This window comes from Mus pahari, chromosome 14 (assembly GCF_900095145.1).
Source record: "Mus pahari chromosome 14, PAHARI_EIJ_v1.1, whole genome shotgun sequence".
NCBI classification, from domain to species: domain Eukaryota; kingdom Metazoa; phylum Chordata; class Mammalia; order Rodentia; family Muridae; genus Mus; species Mus pahari.
Window position 1 is genome coordinate 88003570 of NC_034603.1, and position 24019 is coordinate 88027588.

Sequence of the window (24019 nt, forward strand, 5' to 3'; positions counted from 1 at the left end):
GCTTCTAACTGACCTCAAGGTAAATATGTCCATCCCTGAATCAAAGGGTTGGGTCCCTAGAAAGACCAGAGATGTGATATTTAGTACAACCTTTTATATATATAGAGAGAGCAGGACTATAGGACAAAACTCAGCCTTACCATGTCAGAGCTGATCAATTTTCCCACTTAAATACAGGGCCATTTATGTGGAGAGATAAGAAAGAAAGAAAGAAAGAAAGAAAGAAAGAAAGAAAGAAAGAAAGAAAGAAAGAAAGAAAGAAAGAAAGAAAGAAAGAAGCTCACATAATACCTGGGTCAAAGAAGTGACACTCGATATTCCAAGTTATTTTTCATGGAATGGTAAAAACAACTGAAAGGGGCTGGTGAGATGGCTCAGCAGGTAAGAGCACCCGACTGCTCTTCCAAAGGTGCAGAGTTCAAATCCCAGCAACCACATGGTGGCTCACAACTATCCTTAACAAGATTTGACTCCCTCTTCTGGAGTGTCTGAAGACAGCTACAGTGTACTTACATATAATAATAAATAAATCTTTAAAAAAAAAAACAACTGAAAGAATGTTGTAAAATAATGTAAAATACATACATGTAAAAATAATAATAATAATAAATTATGTAAAGCTGTCCTTTCAAGGAAATTCACAGCATCTAGGCCAAGTGGCTGAGGTAGAGGCCAGCCTGATGTACTTAGTGAGAATGTCCTAAAATGAAAAGTTGGCTGTGGGGTGTGTGTGACTGAAGTGACACCCCAGGGGTACAGAGCACTTGCTGTTTTTCCAGAGGACCTGGGTTTGGTTCTCAGCACTCATATGGCAGCTCACAATCATCTGTGACTTCAGTTCCAGAGGATCTGACAACCTTTTCTGGCCTCCGCACACAGACACACATAGGTAAAACACCCATACATGTAAAACAAACAAACAAACAAACAAACAAAAACAAACGCAGAACCATTGGCTGTGGCTAGAGCTCAGAGGCAGAGAGCAAGCCAGAGCCACTGTGTGCTAGGCTCTAGGTTCCATCTCTAGCACTGCACAAAAAAGAAAAAGAACAGTTATAGCAATATAACATGCATACCTTAGAAATAAAAGATTAACCCATGAAAAACAAACAATCTAGAAGGAAGGGCAGAATAAAGTTAACATTAACTACTGAGGAACTAGAAAGAAACGTATCCTCTTATGCCAGCCATCCCAGTGGCTGACCTTCTGTAAAGACATCAGTAACTGCACACTCCCAGGGAGGATGCCAGGAAAGAACAGAAGAGAGCAGAAGCAAACGTCCAACACGGTGTGTGGGGAAATGTCTATGGACATTTAAGACTCAGGATAGACAGTTACAATACACCTGCGGTCTCAGCTACTCAGGAAGTGGAGGCAGGAGGATTATTGTCTCAAAGAAATAAATGAATGAAACAGACAGGATAAGAGACTTCATCCTAGAAGTTTGAAAACTTGATGACATGGATAATTTCTTTCTTTCTTTTTTTTTTTTTTTTGAAGATTTATTTATTTAGTATACGTAGGTACACTGTAGCTGTCTTCAGACACTCCAGAAGAGGGAGTCAGATCTTGTTACGGATGGTTATGAGCCACCATGTGGTTGCTGGGATTTGAACTCCGGACCTTCGGAAGAGCAGTCGGGTGCTCTTACCCACTGAGCCATCTCACCAGCCCATGGATAATTTCTTAATTTAATGTAATACAAAATATATAAAAAGAAAATATGGCAGCGCTGGCGCACACCTTAGAACCTAGCACTCAGGAGGCTGAGGCAGGGGGATCTCTGTGAGTTTGAGGCCAGCCTGGTCTACAGAGAGAGTCTCAGAAAAAAAAGAAAAGCAACAAAAAAATCAGCAAAAGATCAACAAAATATCAACAAAAGACCAACAGTCCCTCAACCACAAACACATACTTAAGTTTTAAATCTTCCCACAACAAAAACTCTAGGCCCTGGTGATTTGAAAGCTAAATTCAATAAACTGTTTAACACAAAGAAGGTGTGTGTCTGATCATGCATCTCTCTAAGGCAACCCTGGTTCCAAACTCTGACTAGAACATTACAAAAAAGGAAATGTGGGCAAGCTGGGTGCAGTACCCATAAGGAAGTGTGCCACAGTGCCCAGGCTCCTTCCCAGGGAAGGGTGGCCCAACAGGACAGTGTGTTCCACCCTGCTTTGCTCACTAGTCACAACCTGGCACACAGATGTCTCTGCAAGGTCAAAGAGAGACGGCCCCTTGGTCAGGGCTGTGAGTTCCTGTCCTTCCTTCCCTCAGATAGTAGGGGATGTACACGGTACCTCAGACATTCTCTCCTTCCTTGTAAAGAATGCAAAGAAGGCCCAGGGCAAGCCTGTTCTAGGAAAGATGTCTGTCCTCTGTGTTTCTGCCCACTGCTTGCATAAGCTCTGCACCAAGCGCAACACACTCCTGGGAAGGGCCAGTGGGTAGACATCTGTGGAGAGCCCTGAGGGACCCAGGGACAGTACATGTCTGGGGCTTGGCAGACGGGGTGCTGCTCAGAACTCCAGGGTCTCAGAGGTCGCAAGAGGTCACCAGAATAGGTGCATGGCCAGGCTGCAGCATTTCACTGTATGAATGACACTGTTCCTCACAGGCTCAGACGGTTGGACACTTGGTCCCCACTTGGTGGCAGTGTTTAGGGAGGTTTAGGAGGTTGCCGCCTGGATGGAGGAGGTGTGTCACTGGAGGCTAAAGATGCCAAATGTCTATCTGCTTTGTGCTTGTGATTCAAGAGAGAACTCTCATCATTCTTTCCCAGTTGCCATACCTGTCTATTGACTCTGCCTTGTCTTTATAGACTATAACCCTCTGCAACTGTAAACCAAAATAAATGTTTTCTTCTTTAAGGTGTTTAATTCATGGTGTTTGTCAGTGCCTCAAAAACATACCTAATACACTTACTGTGACAGCTAGGTGAGATGAGGATTCATTCCACAAGCCCAGGAAAGGATGTTCATGTTCACATGGAGTGCAGATTCACACTTTAACAGGGCGCACCACACACACTCCGGGGCAGCTAACCAGGTAGATAAGATTATGGACCCCGTGGAGCTGCCCTGCAATGCTGATGGGCAGTGAAATACAACTTAGGCCAAAAGACACCAGACAAACGGCCAGGAGTCACATCCTTCCACTTACATGAGAAAACAGAACTCCCACCTGACACCAGGAACTTCCAGAGAGCCCCTGTTCTGGAGTCAGTGTGATGGTAGTAAAGACTGTGCAGCTATGCGTGCATTTGCAAGACTTGCCTTAGGGAATTTATCTCAATTTTCTTTATTATTATTATTATTTTTTTTTTTTGGTTTTTTCAAGACAGTGTTTCTCTGTGTAGCCCTGGCTGTCCTAGAATTCACTCTGTAGACCAAGCTGTCCTTGAACTCAGAAATCCGCCTGCCTCTGCCTCCCGAGTGCTGGGATTAAAGGCATGCGCCACTACCGACCATACATCTTAATTTTCACACAGTCAGTGTGACTGGGACAGAGAATAAGGTTCAGGGAGCCAGGGGCTCTCACCAGCTGCTTCTGCAGAACTGTGGGCACCGTGGTGTGGATCAGCAGTGGCCACGGACATCTTCACTGGCTCTTCTGTGCCTTGTAGCTGTTCTTCCAATGCCTTAAGTTTATGCTTTAGGTTTTGCATTTCTGCTTCAAGGGCCAGAACATAATCTGCCAAGACACGAGGGAACAACACAACACACACTCACAGGCACACTTACACCACTGTCTTACTGCTAAAGCTCCAGGGCTCACAGGCTCTCCTCTGCCCCTGATCTCTCTGCCCTCCCCCAGAACTCTCTGGACCGACCTTCACTTCTCAGCTTAGCCTCCATGTCTTCTACGAAGGTTTTGGGATCAGGAGTGAGAATTTGCCTGCCTCCGCTCCCATAGGCTTGCTGAATGGAGGGAATAACTTCCATATCAGGCACTGGTCCCTTAGAAGCAGTCATGGTGCCCACTAAGAACAAGACATAGGTGGGGCTGCCAACTCAGATCTCCCATAAGATGCTCCTCCTGAGGAAGACGTGCCCGGCAACCCTGCTGGCACTGCCACAGCCTGCCCAGCCTGACTGACTGGGGTTCCCCGTGTCCCCGCCATTCACGCCTCTTTGCCTCCATCTCTCCCGGCTCACCTGGAAGGGTGGAGTCTCCTCTAGTCTTGGGATCAGGGTCTGCATTTAAACACTCTTCTGGCTGGGCAGGGGGGAGCTGACCGTTCAGCATCTCCATCTCTCTCCTCATCTGTGAAACAGCGTTCCGCAGACCTGCATTCTGTTCCTGTAGCCTCTGGATCTCAGTAGAAGGAGAATCTGCCCTTATTTCTCCTTCGTGCTGCTGAGGAAGTACCTGTCAACCATACACGCAACGAGGGAGAATTATCAGGGATACAAAAGGAGAGGTTCTTTGTTCCAGCTCAGCTTAGAGCCATGTCCTGTCCTCCAGAACTGCAGTGTGTTGTACAACACTATCCTCTGACTTAAACAGCCACCATATGTATCAAAAAAGCTGATTATTTGAAAAAGGACCCCCACCCCCCAAGATCAGGCTTGTCAACTGATGACACTTTCTCGAAGGTGGGAATGAAGACCCTCACCTCACATTCTGGCTTCTCCTCCTCGAACCCAGGAGTATGCAGTCTTGTCCTAACTACACATACCTAGAGGTGTGATAGGGTGTACATAGACTGTGGGAGGTTAACTGAAGGCAGGGGCTTCTATCAGTACACCCGGGAAAGTCATCATCCACACTGGGGCTAAATTGGTGGTATGATTGCTCTGGAGTTCCCCATGTGCCTATAGGCAGACACTCAGGCATGCTCTGTGAGAAAGCCCAATAAACTCTTGGATCCCTCCAGTTGGGCTTTGGAAGAATCATACTTTGGTTTGTCATCAAGCACTATGTGGAGGATGTAGAGGCGTGTTTGTTTCCCCAGGAAAAATTTCCTACAACATAATGATCCTCCTGTATGCTTCAAGGGGCATGTCGATTTGTGAGGCACTGCAAGAATGACAGGGTCACTCGGTAGTTGGATTCTCAGACACAGACAAGGGTCACGGGCCCAGGAAGGAGGAAGAGTGTCAGAGGAGCTCTGGAGGGGTGATAGTTCAGTCACATGCCTATGTTTACTGCAGCAAAGACTTTATGAAATCTTTTAATTTTTTAAAAAGATTGATTGATTGATTTGTTTGTTTATTTATTGTTTTTTTTTTATTTTTTTGAGATAGAGTTTCTCTGTGTAACCCTGGCTGTCCTGGAACTCACTCTGTAGACCAGGCTGGCCTTGAGCCCAGAGATCCACCTGCCTTTGCTTCCCAAGTGTTGGGATTAAAAGTGTGTGCTGGGGGGCTGGTGAGATGGCTCAGTGGGTAAGAGCACCCGACTGCTCTTCCGAAGGTCCGGAGTTCAAATCCCAGCAACCACATGGTGGCTCACAACCACCCATAATGAGATCTGATGCCCTCTTCTGGTGTGTCTGAAGTCAGCTACAGTGTACTTACATATAATAAATAAAGAAATCTTAAAAAAAAAAAAAAAAAAAAAGTGTGTGTGCTGGGGCTGGCGAGATAGCTCAGCGGGTAAGAGCACTGACTGCTCTTCCGAAGGTCCTGAGTTCAAATCCCAGCAACCACATGGTGGCTCACAACCACCCATAATGAGATCTGATGCCCTCTTCTGGTGTGTCTGAAGTCAGCTACAGTGTACTTACAGTGTATAACAATAAATAAATCTTTAAAAAAAAAAAGTGTGTGCTACCACTGCCTGGCCAAGATATTTTTTGTTTGTTTGTTTTTTGTTTTTCTTGTTTTTGTTTTTTTTTCGAGACAGGGTTTCCCTGTATAGATTATTTTTATGTTATATGTATGAGTGTTTTGACTGCAAATATGTATATGTACCACATGTATGCACTATCCACAGAGGCCAGAAGATGGTGTTGAATACCAGGAATTGGAATGACAGATGGTTGTGAGCAGCCGTGTGGTGCTGGGGATTGAACCCGGGTCCTCTGCAAGAGCAGCAGGAACAAGAAATGCTCTGAACTGCTGAGCGACCTCTCCAGCTTCCTAACCACACCATTTTTAACCATGCTTGTGAACAATCTAACAACCTGGTAAGAAAATGACTCAGCACATTAAAGCGTGTTACATGACATATGCATTCAGATTATGTTTCTAAGGGATCTCTATGGGGTAGAAATATTTATGGTAGAATTAAAGGAAAAGACAAACTTCCTAGTAAAATGCTCGGCAGAGGCTCAGCCCCTCAGACACTGCCCTGTCCCCTGTACTTCTGTCCCCTCATCCCCCGACATGTTCAGCATGGTCCATCCACATCTGTCTGTCTACTTCCCAGTCATGTGGGTTTCAGGAAGTACTGTTAGGGAGCACCCTTCCTCCCACTGACAAGTGCAGCCCTCCTGAGGCTGAGCGGAGCTACGCTGGGTCTGTTCTAGGCCTGCATGTTCTCAAAGATCCTCTCACTACAGCACTAACTACAGCCATCCATCCCACCCTTCTAAAATTACATCCTCTCTGTGTGTCTGTGTGTATACATACACGCCACAGCCTGCACATGGAAGTCAGAAGACAGCTTTGGAGAGTTGGTCCTTCCACAGTGGGTCCTGGGGATCAAACTCGCTTGCTAGTAGCAAGCACCCTTACCCACTGAGCCATCTCACTAGCCCAAATAGAGCTTTTTAAGTTGCTGTAAATTGTTTTTCACTCCTAGAACAAAATTCTCATTTCTCTTACCCTGAGCCCCAGCTTGCCAGTGCTCTTCTTTAGTCAGGCTGACTGAACATGCAGCCTGTGGTTGCTAACCTTCTAGCACAGCCTGAGCTCACCCCAGCTCTTACCCCCTGGACAGGAAGGGCCACCTCAGTTTTCTGCAACATCCAGCCTCCCCTTTATGATGACTGGCTGATTCCTCCTCTCTGGCAATGGACAGTTCAGCAGCCAGGCCAGGAAACCTGGGGAGAACCTCTGTGAAGCAGAGGCAACAGTGAAGCACGGAGAAGCCTGGTCACCCCTGTGCTGCCTCACATCTGTGACACCAAGCTGGCTAAGACCCTCTTCTGGTTTCAGGCCATCTACATCTTCTCCCTCTTGGGATCCCCAAGGTGTGACAACTGAAGCACAAGGGCTACCCTTCTGATCTACCCTAGACTATGAGTGATGTTCCCACATCACATGTGCCAGATGAGAGGCTGTAAAATGGCTGTCACACACAGCCAGTCACTGTGTGCTGAGGAAACCTGTGGCAAATTTGGTGTCAGTCTTTGGCGCAGCACAGGCTCCTGGCTATCCAGAGACAGTCCCTAGGTGCTCCTGGTGGGGCCTGAAGGAGGCTTCCAGGCAATAAAACGAAGGCAGCATTTCCTTTGCTGACTTCCACGGCTCACCAGTAGGGCAGGCTAGGCAACCCTCACCGTTCAGTTCAAAGTTTTCTGTAATGCTGCCAGTGAGGAGCTGGTGAGGGCTTCTCCCTCCTGAGCCCTGGCCCATCACTCTATTCCAAAGCTCTACCTAGGCTTGCGTCTGCGGGCAAATTCTGGGAACTGTACTGGCTGCTTTGGTTGTTGGGACACAGCCAGATACTGTGTCCAAGATCAAGGGTACACTTGAGGAGGTGGGTGGGTATGGGCTGTTCCTGACTATAGAGCACACTTCTTAAGTTTATTGTTTACTTAACAAAAACCGGGCAACCGATAGGCCTTGCTGACCTGCTTAGCTAGTACTTGGAGACAAATGTATTCTTTTGATTGCCAGCCTAGGGGGAAAGTACAGGAAAGCTTCCAGTAAGGGACCATTGATGAGAATAAGTGCTTTTTCTTCTCTCATCTGTTCACGGTTTTTCCTGTGCTCAGATTAGGAAGCGCTTCATATATGACCTCACAAAAGCCTGCGGGATAGGGTGAGAGGTCCGTGAGTACCAAAGGCCAACTACCCCCTCATCAGCCTCTGATTCTTGTGGCAGAAATGTGAGCATGGCTGCTCGGGTGTCCTCAGTGCTCCAGCCTTGGGGCAGCTCACCTCATGGGCCCCAGGAGGGGTCAGGAGGATCTTCAACCAACTGTTCTGCCATGGGCCAAGTTTGGGAACTGCAGAGTGTGAAAATTCAGAGGAGAAATGTGTTTTGTTGGCAATCTGCTCTCAGATTCGGTATCCCACAGCATGGCTAAGGGCGAGAACCCACTGCCAGCTGCCCGCTGCCCGTGGCCAGCTGCCAGCACCAGAGCCATCCTGGGCAGTCACTTCCAGTGTGGACACTATCACCCCATTGTGCCTACTCTTTGTGATCTGGGAACTTGGCCTTTAATGGAACGACAGCTTGGTAGGAGAAAGACAAGTCTGAGAACATCAGTATTGTTACTCCAGAGAACTGGAGAGTGACCTTTCATAAAGGGGCAGGTGTTTGATACTGGGAAAAATAAATGAATAAAAGACCATATGATGGACAGTTTTATGTCAGCGTGATACAAACTAAAGCCACCCGAGAGGAGGGAACCTCAATTGAGAAAATGCCTCCATAAGATCAGGCTGTAGACAAACCTGTAGGGCATTCTCTTCATTACTGATCGATGGGAGAAGGCACGGCCCATTGTGGGTGGTTCTGGGCTCTATAAGAAAGTAGAACGAGCAAGCCAGTAAGCAGCACCCCTTCATGGTCCCTGCATCAACTCTTGCCTCCAGGTTCCTGCCCTGCCTGACTTCCTTCAGTGATGACCAGTGGCATGGAAGAGTAAGCCAAATAAACCCTTTCCTCCCCAACTTGCTTTGGTCACAGCCACAAGAACCCTGACTAGGACACACCATTAAAGAAGGTCCTAAGAAGGGGTCACACTAGTGAAGCCTTATCTTCAAGTGGACACAGATTAGGAGAGCCAAACGAGAACCTGCTAAGAGCGAGCCCCAACTGATCTTTACCAGTTTTTTGTTGTTGTTTTGGTTTTTCGAGATAGTGTTTCTCTGTGTAGCTCTGGCTGTCCTGGAACTCACTCTGTAGACCAGGCTGGCCTAGAACTCAGAAATCTACCTGCCTTTGCTGGGATTAAAGGCATGCGCCACCACTGCCCAGCCTCTGTAGGAGTTTCTTACAGCTTCTTTGGGAACATCCGGCCATAGCTGGGTTCAAACAGCACTGTATTCTCTCCTGTTCTGCAGGCCCAAAGCCTGACATCACACTGTGAGGAAAGCTGTGCTGCATCTGAAGGCTGCAGTGGATCTGTTCCAGGGCTTGTCAGAATCTGGTGTTCCTGGGCTTGTAAATTTGTCACTCTAGTCTCTGCCTTGCCACCACATGGCCATCCTGTCTGTTTATGTGTCCTTCCCTCTAAGGACAGTAGAAGCAGGGTCAAGGGTCAGGGGTCAGGGCCACTCTGCCCCCAACATGGCTCATCTTAACTCACTACACCTCAGCAATACAGTCTCAGTGAGTCATATTCTGAAGTCTTGGGGTCAGGACTTTAACCTGAGTCCTGTGGGGAATGCAACTCAGTCCACAGGCATCCTGTAACCAGTGTATGGCCATTGTCACCACGGAACTGCTGGGCTCCACTTTGTGGAGGGAAAACCACCTTCTCCATCTCATGTTGCTCAGTCACCATGTGTCTTTGGAGAGAACTTTCACTTCTTACTCAGGACTTGATGACAGAAAGGTCCCAGGCCAGTGAGATGGCTCAGTGGGTAAGACTACTTGATGTGAAAGTCTGGAACATGCATGGTGGAAGGAGAGAACCAGTTCCCTAAAGTTGTCCTCCGACTCCACCCAGGTGGTGTGTGCACACACGCACACACACAGAAACACAAAGTAAATAATGTAATAAATAATAATAATAATAATAATTTAAAAGGCCCATGGCTGCATCCTGAAATGTGACTCTGAATATTTGACAGTATGCTCAATTTTTCAAGATTGGCACCACAAACCAATGAGATCAATAAAAGAGGAAGCACTATCTTGTATTTTTAAAATGAAGGCAAAGCAGTGTATGCCGTCCCAGCACTTGGGAGGCAGAGGCAAGCAGATCTCTGTGAGTTCAAATCCCCAAGAGTTTAAAACAGTGGTGGGAAATTCTTTTAACCCCAGCACTTGGGAGGCAGAGGTAGATAGAACTTTGTAAGTTCAAGGCCAGCCTGGTCTACAGAGAGTTCCAGGATAGCCAGGGCTACACATAGAAATCTTGTCTTGAGAAAAAAAGTTCAGTGCCCTATACAGTGAGTTTCAGGACAGTTAAAGCTACATAGTGAGTCTCTGTCTCAAAAAAACAAACAACCAAACCAAACCGACCAAACAGACCCAAAAGAACCAAAAAACAAAGCAAAGCATTTGAGTTCCTGGTTAGTGGTGACATGATGCTAAGATGCTGGTATTCCGGCTTCACCCTAGAGCCTGTGTTAACTCTTTCCTCTCAAGCCTTCCTGCTCCTTTCTGCTCCAGTGGCCAAGAGGCTGCCACCACTACTCACATGCCTGCCTTTCGTGCGGCTATAGCTCCCAGCCAAGAGTACACACAACCAGCCAGTCTCCTGTGGCTGGACAATTCCCATGAAGCTAAGATGGGGGTCTTCATAGATGTACTGTGACTTCGTGTGCTGCTCATGCGCAACACAGGGAACAAACTGCTTCTGGGCTGTGTGCCTCACAGGACAGTAAGGATGACTGTGTGCAGTGATGGGTCACTTTAATTTATTTGTGGTGTTGGGGCTCAAGTCTAGGCCTTTGGTCATGCAAGGAAGTGCTCCACCTCTATATCCTTGCCTACTTAACGTTTTCCAGTTTGTTTTTGATAGAGAACCTTATGAAGACCAGACTGGCCTTGAACTCACAATTGTCTTCCCTCAGTTGCCTGAGTACTGAAATTACAAATGTGTGCCATCACACCTGCCTAAATCTTAAATAGTGTGTGTGTGTATGTGTGTATACGTGTGTGTATATTATACACTGGTGTGTGCCATGTATCGATTTGTCCATGTGTCACTGTATGGAGTCAAGAGGCAACATCAGATGACTTCTGTATAACTTAGGTCCTTATGATTGTACAGTAAGGACTTTACACATTGAGCCATCCCCCATCCCTTCAAATATTCTTATTTTTGGTGTGTGTTTAATTTTGGCTTGAGACAGGGTTTCAATGTGTAGCCTTGGCTGGCCTGGAGCTCACTATATAGACCAGGCTGGTCCCAAACTCAGAGATCTGCTGGGATTAAAGGGAGGCACAAGCATACCTGATCCCTGAAATATCCTTAACCATGGCCAGGACCCACAACATGCAGGAGAGGGAATCCTCCCCAACTAGTCTCCATGCAAGCAAGGTGGCAGCGGAATACATCAATGAGGAGAGAAATCAGAACATGGCTGCCTGGGTAGGAAGATAGGAGTAAGGGAAGGGTAGCGGGATCTTCACAGGGTGGAGAAATGCTTTCTGGAAATGTATGTGGATATTTCTCATCGGACTCACTGTTCAGGATGCTAGGGCCTTCATTTTATCACTCTGGGAAGTGAGTTTACCTCATCAAAAACTAAACCAAAACAAAACAAAACCCAGAAAGAAAAAAAAAAGCCAAACCATTTGCAGGCCCAGGTTAATGCCCTTCCTAGCCTCTCCCAGTCTAAGGCTGTCTCAAGGCCCTCTGGCTTCCACCATGAGCACGCTGGTCTCCATGGCTGCACTACGCTCCTCTATGAGGCTGTGAGCTGGGGCTGTCCCGATAGCTGCAGATGCTTGCTGAGCAAGCCTGACAATCTGAGTTACTGCCCCGAAACCCACATAAGGTGGAAGGAAAGAACCAACTCCACAGAGCTGCTCTGAGCTTCCCATGCGTTTTGCAGCACGCATGTCCTCCCCCCCCACAATGATAATACATAATAGGAAGTAATATCTAGGAGACTGCATTGGCAAATTCTCACTTTAGAGAGGTGGTGATGCAAGCTACGTAAGCACTTAACAATGATCGACCAGCTTGAAAGACTCAATAGTGATTTGATATTGCCACCTAGTGTGGAACAGTGCCTGAGCCTTTCTTCAGTGCTGGGTATGCCATGCATGCTCTGGATGTTGGGTTTTAGAGCTTCAAATGCTAAAGAAACGAGAAGTTTGGAATTGCCCTTGCTGGAGCAACTGTCATTGAGAGGGGGTGGATTAAGAAAACCTGGGCCGATGTCATGGACACTGAAGTGTGTGTGGAGTGAAGGCTCTTCAGGCCAGCAGGGGGCTCACCTGTGCCTCCTGTCCGAGAAGGAGCCCATGTGTCTGTAGAGTTTCCATAGCTTGGTCTCGCTCCAGTGACACAGCCTTCAGCAGAGTCTCCTGCTTACGCAGTGCCTTCTCTGTCTCCTGGAGCTTAGCAGCGACCTGTGGAAATAAATGCCCATCTGTGTATCTGTGTGTGGGCAGCGCTGGTCTTCAGGGAACAGACTCCCTTCTGCTTAAAAAGCAGACAAAAGAGCCAGGTGTGGTGGCGCACGCCTTTAATCTCAGCACTAGGGAGGCAGATGTAGGCAGATCTCTGAGTTTGAGGCCAGCCTGGTCTACAAAATGAGTTCCAGGACAGCCAGAGCTATACAGAGAAACTCTGTCTCGAAGGGGGAAAAAAAAATCGGACAAAAGTGAACAGCCACAAGAACCAATATATATGTAGCACTCAAAACACTAGGGCCACCCTCCACTGGTGGGGGAGGGCTTTCCTGTCCAGTTACGGTCCCTAGTTTGCCCTGGCTGGGCAGGGCCGTCCCAATGGGTAGGGACTGTCTCACCACTCCCAGAACCAGAAACAGCCTCTAAACATGTTTGGGGCTAAGGCAGAGACTTATTTTGGTTTGGTTTGGCCTGGCCTTGGCCTGGAGCTCTCCTGCCTCTTTTCCCCGAGCAGCTGGGATGTCAGGGCTGCATTCCTATATCAGCATGGCCTTGACTCATTAAGATACATTAACTGGGACTTGAGTTTGGAGGTTTCTGAATTAGAAAATAATATGGCAAGGGCCAAACCCATCCTGTACAGTACTGTTTATACTCCACACCCAGAGTACCCAACACACCTGGTCCCTGGCCTTGGTCAGTCCTTGGATCAAAGTCTCTGACTTCTGGATCTGATCTCGTTCAACATCATCACAGCGACGCTGCCAGTCAAGGCCTAGCTGTACCTGTTCACGCTCCAGGCTCTGTCCCCTTTCCACTGCCAGGGTCAGCTGCTGCTTGTACCTACAGACACATGCCAATGTCCCATGTGAACTCCCCTGAGGTCCCTTCAACGTGAAGAGCAAAAGTGGGGTGATACGTGAGAGGCTGAACGGTGCTCTGCCCCATCCTTCCCATCTCCCATGTGGCTCATGCTGAGGAAGGACGCATGCATGATACAAGGAGAAGCTGTCCTGAGAGAGACCTGGAGCAACAACAGCACCCGTGGACAGGTAACCATAGAGGGCAGATATCAAGATTCAACAAATGCTGGAAGAGACGGTGCTGAAGGGAGGTGGCCACGCTCGGCAGAGAACCATTGTGTAGTCAGAGGAGGGAGGCTCTCAAACCTAAACCAGGACTGCTGTGTAGATCCTCTGAACAGAGATCTAAAAGGCAAAACTGGACCATGTGCCCTGGGGATACAAAGGCTAAAAAAGCAGGAGGGGCTAAGGGTCCATGCCAGACAGTAATCTGTGGACAGAGGGGGACAAACAGGCCTGTTTATAGTTGTGCAAAGGCCAGTGTGGTGGGAAGCCAGTACAACCCTAACACAGATGTGCTTGACAAAAACTTCACATCATCTCTAAAGACAAAGCTGAGGGGAGCCATGCCCAAGCACAGCTGGAGGTCTCCACACTTTTCTGTAATTGATAGAACCAATAAGCAGATAGCAAGGACATGGGAGAGTATTATCTACCAGGGTGGTCCAGGTGACATCTTCAGAACCCAGACCACAACAAGGGTATGTTTTAATCTTTAAGTCTATTTAGCCAGGTATTGGGGCAGAACACATTCCAAATCCATGAAACAGACTGCAGAGGAAATCAATCATGCTAGGTGTATTCTGCGTGCACACCATAATTAGGTCAAAAATCACTGACAAATGGTTAAAATCAGAGATTAGGCAATATGGTCCTAAGTTATCCACTGACTGGAGATTGAGTATACAAGGGACAGCATGTTAGCTGAACAACATCAGAACTTGTTGGGTGTAGCTAGGCTGTGCTGGAAAGGAAACTTCCAACACTAATTACATCTGGTAGAAGGAAGGATGTCTCAGAGTTAATCATCTTGGCTCAGATATCAGAATCGATCAGAACAAAAAAAACAAAGCCAAAGGAAATAGAACAACCACCACCACCACCACCACCACCACCACCACCACCACCACCACAACAACAACAGCAACAGCAATGGAGAAAATCAAATCCAAAGTTGGTTCTTCACAAAGATCAGCAATATTGATAGAACTGATAAGCCTCCAGTGAGGCTGGTCTAGGGTAAAGGGGGGCCTCATCAAATGACCTGCGTCATAAGAAGCCTTTGCTATCCACTGACAGGCAGTAAGATTACAGGAACCAGGGACAGGGAGGAAGTAGACAGAGGAGATCAAAGTACCAAAATGGACAGAAAAAAAAAAAAAAAACAGAGGAAAACCTAAACAAAACAAACCAACCAACCAACCAGTGATAGGTCCAAAGAAGCCAGGATCAAAGCCACATTATGGCCGCCATTCCGAAGGCCAGTCCACACAGGCCCTTTCCCAAGGCGGTCAGGGCTGGCCACAGGCCTGAGGGGTCTGGATGAGATAGAGTGGAGGGGTGTGGATGTGGATGTCCATCTAGATTACATCTGACTGACTTGATGACATTGTAAGAACAGGCCCTTACTTTCACTCAAGTGTAAGTTAATACAATGAACAGGAGAAATGAGCATGGTGTTTTTGTTTGTTTTGTTTTTTTTTTTCCTTTTCCTTGAGATACGATCTCTCCATGTAGCCCTGGATGTCCTGCAGTGTTATGTGGATCGGGTTGGCCTTGAAATCATGGTACTCTGTCTGACTATGCAAGCTGATGGCAGACGAAGGCAGCCATTGCTCACCACTACACCAGCCCTCGGCTGCTCTCCTTGAAGACTGAGATTCCTCATCCCCAAGTCTCCGGGCGTAGACGTTTGCTGTCCTTACTACCACCATGATCTGCTTTCATCCCATTGACCATTCCTCCCCCAGGGAATGCAGGGCCAAGGTTGTTTGATGTGGTTTCAATCCTGAAGACCTGTAATGGTTCTTTTTTTTTTTTTTTTTTTTCTGTAATGGTTCTTGTCTGCAGGAAACACTCAGTATGGGTGAGTGCCTTGGAAATGGTACCTGTCTATGTCCTGTTGGAACTTGGCAACCTGTGCCTTGAGCTTCATCTCTTCTTCCTGCAGCATGTGAATCTGAAGGTCTTTGGAGACAGCTTCCTTGGCCATCTGCGTGATCTGGGCGTCCCAGGCAGCTTTCAAGGCTGCCGCATCTTCACGAAATCTACACAGGAAGAAGTGTGGGAGTGCAGTTGAGCTTCTCCTGTTCTCTCTCATGCTCCTATACAGACCCAGAGGAGTGTACACACAGTTGGCAAGCCCTCTCAAAAAGCCACATTAGAAGGCAAACCATTGCCTAATTTGAGACCATGGTTCTACTCAGGAAGAAATATCCAGCAGCCAGCCAAGCTAATGTTAACTAATTGACTATAAAGGGCCAAATTACGCAAGGGGGAAAGGCGATCTGTACACACAGCCTGTGGGACTGAAGAAGTGCTGCCGGTGAGTCAGCTCTGCATCTTTCACTATGCCCAGCCCAGCACCTAACACACTTCAGCTAAAGGCACAAGAAGACTCTAGAGGCTACACATTAGCTTGGCAGTCAAGTGTTGCTGGACGAACTGCCCAAACATGCAAGCTTTCCCAAAACACAAACATCAAGTGACACTTTCAGGAGAGGCGATCTAACCAAGACCATCTCTGCTCATGGAAAACCTGCTTCTGCCCCACGGTGCATCAACGATCACACCCCTGGGAACAGACCTTCTGGGCTCTGTGCTGATGAGCTCTCCCACGTGGGCATGACAGGCAGAAGGTGAGCAGCGGCCTGGGATCATGAGCCAGGTGTTGAGTCTCAAACCTGCCCTGGGACAGCATGGAAAGGCCACTGTGCCACATCTCTACACGCTCCGGGAGTGCTGAAAACGGGACATGGGAGGCAGCGACTTTAAGTCACTTTGGGCAAGCCCACCTGACTCTGCCTTCTGCGCCGATGTCTGATACTGAGGAAATGCTCCTAGAAATGCCCTCAGCAACACTTCTCACCAGGCTGCTTCCCAGGCCGGCATTCCCAGGGTCAGCACAGAAACACCTGGTCTAGTGACCTGTGTCCACTGTGGCCTCCTTCACATTCTACCTCCCTTCCCCAACTCGTGGCCTGGCTTAGCTGCCAGTAGGACTACTGCCGTCTTACAGTGAAGACCAGTAGACTCTGACAGCTCCAAGTGGAGCAGGCATGCCACTAGCAAAGCTGTGTCTTTATCCTAATTCTCCACATGTGCCCTGTGGTTCCAGAGCAAACCCACCGAGAGGGCAAGCACTGAGCACTGAGGTTGTCACAGAATGCCAGCTGGGCAGAGATAGAGTGGTCACCAAACTCCCCACAAGAAGAGAGATTCAAGTTTGGGATTTCTGAACATGTTCTCTTGAGATGGGGTTTCAGTTAGTAGCCCAGGCTGGCCTCACCTTCAGAGCTAAGATTACAGATACGTGTCACCCTGTCCTGTTTTCTACTGTCAGAGAAATGCCCTGGCTGTGTAGCAAGAACCCTTAAGAAGCAAAAAAAAAACCTTAGAGACAGAAACTAAAAATTAGTTAAAACTGGGTGTGACACACTATAATTCCAGGAGGCTAAGGCAGGAGGATTATGAGTTCCAAACTGGCCAGGACTATATAGAGTGAGACCCCTCTCAAAACACAAAGTCATTTAGTTTAAGGCTTCAAGAGGAGGCAGGAAGCAGCCAGGCTCTGTAGGGCCTCACCACCACAACAGAACAGCAACGAGCCAGAGTTCCCCTCAAGCAGCAATGAGCCACCATTCCTTCGTTCCCCTCGAGGCAGTCACGGCACAGCTGGGCATCACTGGTTCACTATGGTGAGCTGCTTGGGTTTCTTACAAAATAAACCAGAGCACACTGGACTTAACAAAGCAGCACCTCCAAGCTTCTCGAAATACAATTGTGAGTTTTATTTGTACTTTAAGTCTGTGGATATTTTGTCTGCATGTGGGTCCGGAGGACTGAACTCGGACCCGTGGAGGAGCAGCCATCACACTTAACCACTGAGTTACCTCTCTAGCCCATGTAGAATAAGCTTTAATTTCCTGATACCTCACAGGTCTAAGAACTACTTATCCCCACAGTAGAAGTGGAATTTGGGTAGCAATTTGTCTGCTTAAAAAAAGGGGGAGGAGGGACTGGAGAGATGGCTCAGTGGTTAAGAGCACTGACTGCTCTTCCAGAGGCTCTGAGTTCAAATCCCAGCAAACACATGGAGGCTCACAACCATCTGTAATGGGATCTGGTGCCCTGTTTTGGTGTGTCTGAAGACAGCTGCAGTATACTCATATACATAAAATAAACAAATCTTAAAAAAAAAAAAAAAAAGATAAAATACCCCCATCTAAGCCTGGGAAAGTTAGCAAATGCCTGACTTCAGTGTTCCTTTGAACACTGTGTCCCTGTGTATTTCCTCACCACCCAGGATGGGGCTCAGTGCCGCACACCCAGTGCTACTACACCTCTCCAGCGCCCATAGTTCCTGACACGAGGCACAAGCAGAGCAGGCTGTCCAAACACTCTGGCTTGACTTAAATATTGGGAAGGAGCCACTGTCCTAGAGCACTGGGTAGGCTGAAGTGGAAGAATAGTGGCTTCTAAGCCACCTCAGGCTACACAGGGCAGCGGTGTCTCAAAAACAAAGCAAAGCAAAACAAAACAAAAAACAAAACCAGTTAAACCCAGAGCTGTATGGTTTGAATTTCCACCTCTGCTCATGTCCTCTAGAGAATTGAAAGCAACATTTATAAAGGACGTCTGCACAGCTGCACTAAAGCAGCGTTACTCACTCCTAAGAGCAGAGGGAAACAACCATGTATACAGAGCAGATGAAAGACTGGCCTGTCCACACTGGGATATCAGCCTTAAAAGATACAAAGTTTGACTTAACAAGCCACTGACCTCCATAGCTCAATACTAAAATAGTTAACTCTTGTTAGGTATGGTATTCTTGTGTGTATGCATGTGTAAGAGTGTGAAGGAGGACATGTGCAGACGCACATGTGGTGTGGGTGCATTGCACAGGTCAGAGGTCAACCCTGGGTCACGCTCCTCAGAGGCCATCTGCCTTGAGAGAAGGCTCTCCCTGGGACCTACGGCTCACTGACTATGCTGGGCTAGCTGGCAAAGAAGGCCTCCATGGCTTCAGGAGGTCTGGAGGTATATATTTTGACACAGTCACAGTTTAAAAGAAAATGTCATCCTATGAATGTGGATAACCCTTGAGAACTTGAGTCTCTCTGTGACAGGCCAGACATATAAGGGCAAGTGCCAGAAGATTCCAATGTGTGTGCTGCTCCTAGAGTTAGCAAACTGACAGGCAGTGCAGACTGAAGGCTGCTGGGAGATTGGGGCAGGAGTGGCTCCTGGAGCACTGCAGACTGACAGCTGAAACTGCATTTGCTGCAGCCTGGCGCCAGCGGCTGGCCTGGCCAGGTACGGTGCTACATACCTATAACCCAGCAGCCCTTAGGAAGCTGAGGCAGGAAAACTAAGTCCGGGGGGCAGTGGAGTGGGGGAGCTATAGTGACACACGCTTGCGGTCCCAACATTGGGAGATGGAGGCACACCGATTATAAATCCGAGGTCATCCAAGGCCATAGGACAAGTTCTGGGCCAGGTTTGCACAAATGAGGCTTTGTCTCAGAAAAACAAAGAGTGACGACAATAGGTTAACTTTGTTATATACACTTATCACAAGTACTCATAAATATAAAACTATATAATTAAAAAGAAAACATTACTAGAAATGGCGGCGGGGGTCAGGGGGTTGGGGGTGGGCAGAAAGCCCCTACCCACTGCTTGCAAAATTCCGTTCTAAAATGGCCCATGTCTGCCTCTGTCTAGGGCACAGGCACACGAGGCTGTTGGGCTGGGTGGACCAGAGGCAGCAGCTCACTTGTCAGTAAGGGCGTTCTTCTCCTTGGCATCCTCAGCTCGCGTGCACTCAGCCCTGCGCAGTTGTCCCTCCAGGGTTTCACTGCGGAACTGAAGCTCCAGCACCTTGGCGTCCAGCGCCTGCAGCTCCTCTGCGTGGGCACGCTTCACTGCCATCAGCACTGTGTCTCTCTCCCTGGCTTGACGGTCAAGCTCTTCATGTCTGAAACACAGGGAAGGGTCCCTCGGTGGCTCACTCAGTGCCCTGAATCCTTCCAAAGTGTTTGCCATCCTTTCTTACACTACAGCTGTCCCTGACAAGATGGCTGACTCAGCTGGAGTAACTCGTGGGCATGCTCGCTCTTTCCACGTAAGCAGATCTTCTTAGGTGCCGGGCTCTCGGAGGCCACCAAAGCTCACACATAGACACCAGAGCAGATTCGCCAAGCACTCATAACAACCTAAGCTTGACCAGCCATGGAAAACAGACGCTACCTGCCTCCCAGATAGGCAGACTCCAGAGCCAGAGCGCTCCCTTAGTGAATCAGTTTGTTTGTACTGCACAAATCATGGCATGAGAAAACACAAGAGAGAATTTCTTCCCCTCCTTCCTCCCGAGTGTGGCTGGGAAGCCTGAGTGTGTGGTGTGTGGTAGCTACAGTTACTGTTCCCTTTGGAAGAGAGAGTAAATGCATCTTGCCCTGGGGGCTGAGCCCACACTGAGATGCCAGCTGGCATCCCCAGACCCACTCCTTGCTGACTATTCTGTCCCAGCCCCTCCTGAACCCTGCTGTACCTGGGGGAGGAGCAATGCCTTTTTTTTTTTTTTTTTTTTTTTTTTGGTTTTTTGAGACAGGGTTTCTCTGTGTAGCCCTGGCTATCCTGGAACTCACTTTGTAGACCAGGCTGGCCTCGAACTCAGAAATCCACCTGCCTCTGCCTCCCGAGTGCTGGGATTAAAGGCGTGCACCACTACCGCCCAGCAGGAACAATGCTTTAACTGCACTGTTGAAGCTCTGCCTTGAGCCAACATACCATCACTTCCTGGGTGTCCCAGACACCTAGCAACCTGAAGAGCCTGCTGAAGTCAGCAGGAGACAGAGAGCCCAGAGTCGACATCCACAAGAGTAAGGGTGACATCAGTATGGCGTAGCTTGGGGCTATCATCTAAAACTTACAAACTGGTTAGTAAAACATCCGAGGTTTAAATGTTAATGCTTAATTTTTAAATATTTATTTATCTAGTGTGGGGGCATATGTGTGAGTCAGTTCTCTCCTTTTACCACGTGGGTTCCAGGGATGGAACTTGGGTCACCCACTGTGGTGACAAGTGACTTTATCCACAGAGCCTTTTACCCATAAAAGTTAAATTTTAACTAAGGTTATATTTTTAAAAGCCTGTTTTAGACACTGGAGACTAAATCCACAGTTTTCGACATTCTTAGTTTGTGTTTTATCAATGACCTGGATTGGACTCTTGGCCCTTCAAACAGTTTAAGCTTGGCGACACCAGATGCCTAACCCTCTCTGAGGAAGTAGAGTATGGAGCCAGCCACAGTGGCGTCCCAGCTCTGGCTGCCCGACCGCCTGCCACAGGGTTCTTGTCTCCAGACTCTTTTCCAGTGGCACCACCCAGGCAGAAATACGCACTTCCTCCTGAAAGTCTCCTCAGCTTTCTTCTTGGCCAGCTGTGCGGAGTGAAGCTTCTTCTCCAAGCCCTTTATCCTAAACAGAAACCATATCAGCAATGAGCAGTTACATAAGAGGCCAGAGAGTACAACAGGAAGAACCAGGAAGGCAATGCCACCAGGTCTAGTCCTGACGGCCATAACGCCTGGAGAGCAGAACCCACGCACCGAGCATCCTTCATGGCCTCCAGATCCTGGAGTTCCCGGGCACGGTCCTGCAGCTTCCTCTCTAATTCCATGTGCTCTGCTTCTGCCTTCTGCAGACTCTCGGCTGCCCGTGCTCCGGCGTCTCTCAGAGCTTGCAGCTCTTTGTTTAGTAGTTTTATCTGAGAAAGATTGAAACGTTCCAGGAGAGTAGCTGGGTAAAAGGAACAGTGTGAAGCCTGGCATGGTCCCAGCACTCGGCAGAGGCAGGCGGATCTCTGAGTTCAAGGCCAGCCTGGTCTACAGACTGAGTTCCAAGATAGATGGGACTACACAGAGAAACCCTGTGTCAAAAAACTAACAAACAAACAAACTAACTAACTAACTAACTAACTAACCATCTAACTAACAAAGGAACAGCATGGTGTTCTGCAGCAGAAGGTAATTAAAGCTGCAAGGGTGATTCAAAGCCCCGGCCAGTCGGTTACCTTGAGCTCATGTGTCAGGGCTACATTGCTCATGTCCTCAGCCCTCAGCTGGAACTCATGCTCTCTTCTCTGCATTTCAGATTCAAACTCCAGCAGCAGCTCCTGGGACAAAAGAGCCAAGAGTGAAGGAGAGCGGCTGCCACCAAGGCCTCAGCTCAGGTGTGAGACTGACACTCATTGTGAATCACGTTTTTACACTACATACAAAGGTTTCTGTTCTACAGATAAAACTGCTTACCTCTATTTCCCTACCACCATTCTTCAATATCTATATATCTATACACGCCTTTAATCTTAGCACGAGGGAGTTAGATGTAGGCAGATCTCTGAGTCTGAGGCCAGCCTGAACTACAAAGTGAGTTCCAGGACAGCCAGGGCTACACAGAGAAACCCTGCCTTGAAAAACAAACAAAACCAAGCAACCAACCAACCAAAGACAGAACAACAAAATTCTCAAGTAAAATGGGGTCATAAATGAAGCCATTTTAAGAAGCCTCTCTCTGAGGGATGACTGTAACTCTTGAAGTTCGGTGAGCACCCAGGCTGCACAGTCATTGCTGTCAGGCTAGCATACATTCCCTTCTGCAAACTTCCTTCTCATTTCTGACGTGATGAGGCCTGCCACGGGTTCCTCGGCTGATATGAGTGTTTGGATCCTCCGGTTACCAGAGAACCAAAAAGCCTAATTTCTTTATTACTGGGGCCAGGTACTTCATCTCATTTTTGATCAGTGCAGAGCCAGAGCCCCTGGGAGGACTGAGTGCTCAGGCACACATGCCAGCCCTAGTCCTGGGCCCTGCCCTGCATTGCCCTCCACCAGACTCCAGTCCTGAAGGACAGGCTGAGGGAGGACAGATGCAGCTCTGAGGGAGTTGTCCCCACCCTTACCCCATGAAGCACCCTCCAGCCCTGGTAGACAGGTGCACTGTGTGAGTTCTACAGCAACAGGTCTCACTTTCTGGCTCAGGAAACTGCAGAAAGCACAACTAGAAGTTGTTTCACTTTTTCAATCCCTTGAAAGGTAAATGTGAGCTATATAGTCACATGAGTGACCTTATTGGAATTAGAATATTACATTACTGTAATTATAAAATCACGGCAGAATGTTTGCCTGTTATGCGTGGTGCCTTGGGTTCTTCTTTTCTTTTCTTTTTTTTTTTTTTTTTTTTTCCGAGACAGGGTTTCTCTGTTGTAGCCTTGGCTGTCCTGGAACTCACTCTGTAGACCAGGCTGGCCTCGAACTCAGAGATCTTCCTGCCTCTGCCTCCCAAGTGCTGGGATTAAAGGTGTGCGGGTGTCTTGGGTTCTATTCCAAGCATAGAAACAAATGAAGGAAAAAAGCAAAGAGGGGAGGGGAGAGGAAGGGAGGGGAGGGGAAGGGAGGGGAAGGGAGGGTGGTGAGTTAGTAGAACCTACCTGTAAACCAAGAACCTGGGAGGCAAAGATAGAGAAGATCCCCTCAAGTTCTGGGCAGCCTTGGCTACATGTTAGGAATCTGTCTCAAAGGACAAAAACAAAAGCAACCAACTAACCAAACAACAACAACAACAAAACCACAGAATTTGAAACATTGGTTTTTCTGAACAAAATTCAGAGGAAGTTCTGCAGGTTGTGGCCACCAGAGAGCAGAGTTCCATGCTACATCAAGGCTGTGCTGCCACCTTCTGGTCTTGCTGGACAGTGTGACAGGCAGACATGGCCTGTCTCCACTGTGCTCTTGTTGTCAAGGTTCTGGGGACTGTGTCTCTGGATAAACCATGGGACCTCACACAACAGTCTGTCACTGTCTGTCTCCTTGCATGAATTCTTTGTCTCAACAACTGCCAGTCATCCTCTGTGCTCAAACCAACCGGAAGTGCTTGTGGCACCTGCCTCTTCCATCAGGTCCATCAGAGCTCAGGGTCAGATGTCCCCACTGGCTCCCCTTCTGGGCACGCTCTTATCTGCCTGCTGGCTACTTCTCCCATGTCTGGCCCAGCAGGTCCACCATCATGTATATCACTGCTCTACACAAACACTCAACAGTTTCCCATGGTGCCAGTCTTGAAGGCCCTGAAGGCCAAGCTCCACTTTGGACATTCCTCTCTGAACTTGAACTCTAGCTTCGAGGTATCCCCGAGCACATGGGCAGGTTCTTGTCTTCCTCCTCCTGAACCCTCACCAACATCTGTGGCTCTTCCTGCCCACTCACTGTACTTGAGTCCAACCTCTCCACTCCCTCCCTCTGGTCTCATCACATCTACAGGTAGTTAACTGTCCCAAGGTGTTCCTCCCTCTGTAAGGGCAAGCATGACAGGTATGACAGGTATGACAGGGATCTGTGCGCAATCCCAGGCCTGAAGAGCTACCAGCATGTAGCATGCATTCAGAAACATTTCTGAAATGAGTGGGTAAATTTCCTCCAATGTCTTGTGAACCTGTGACTAACCAACAAGAAAAAGGATTTTCTCTGGTTCACAGTATGTGATAACTGACCAGTCAGTT

At 48.1% G+C, this 24019-nt stretch overlaps 1 protein-coding gene across 2 annotated transcripts in view; it reads right to left on the minus strand.

Moving 5' to 3' along the window:
* The window catches only part of Ccdc57 (coiled-coil domain containing 57), a 90495-nt gene that overhangs the window by 46949 nt on the left and 19527 nt on the right, over positions 1-24019 (minus strand). Inside the window, exons 4-12 of one of the 2 annotated variants that reach the window (XM_029545550.1) lie at positions 21536-21637; positions 21072-21229; positions 20866-20940; positions 19238-19438; positions 15348-15506; positions 13057-13219; positions 12239-12373; positions 4156-4369; positions 3539-3691 (exon numbers count right to left, since the gene is read on the minus strand). In XM_029545550.1, the coding sequence (XP_029401410.1) occupies positions 3539-3691; positions 4156-4369; positions 12239-12373; positions 13057-13219; positions 15348-15506; positions 19238-19438; positions 20866-20940; positions 21072-21229; positions 21536-21637 (1360 nt within the window). The remainder of the gene's footprint in view (positions 1-3538; positions 3692-4155; positions 4370-12238; positions 12374-13056; positions 13220-15347; positions 15507-19237; positions 19439-20865; positions 20941-21071; positions 21230-21535; positions 21638-24019) is intronic. The other variant, XM_029545551.1, reaches the window with a different exon arrangement.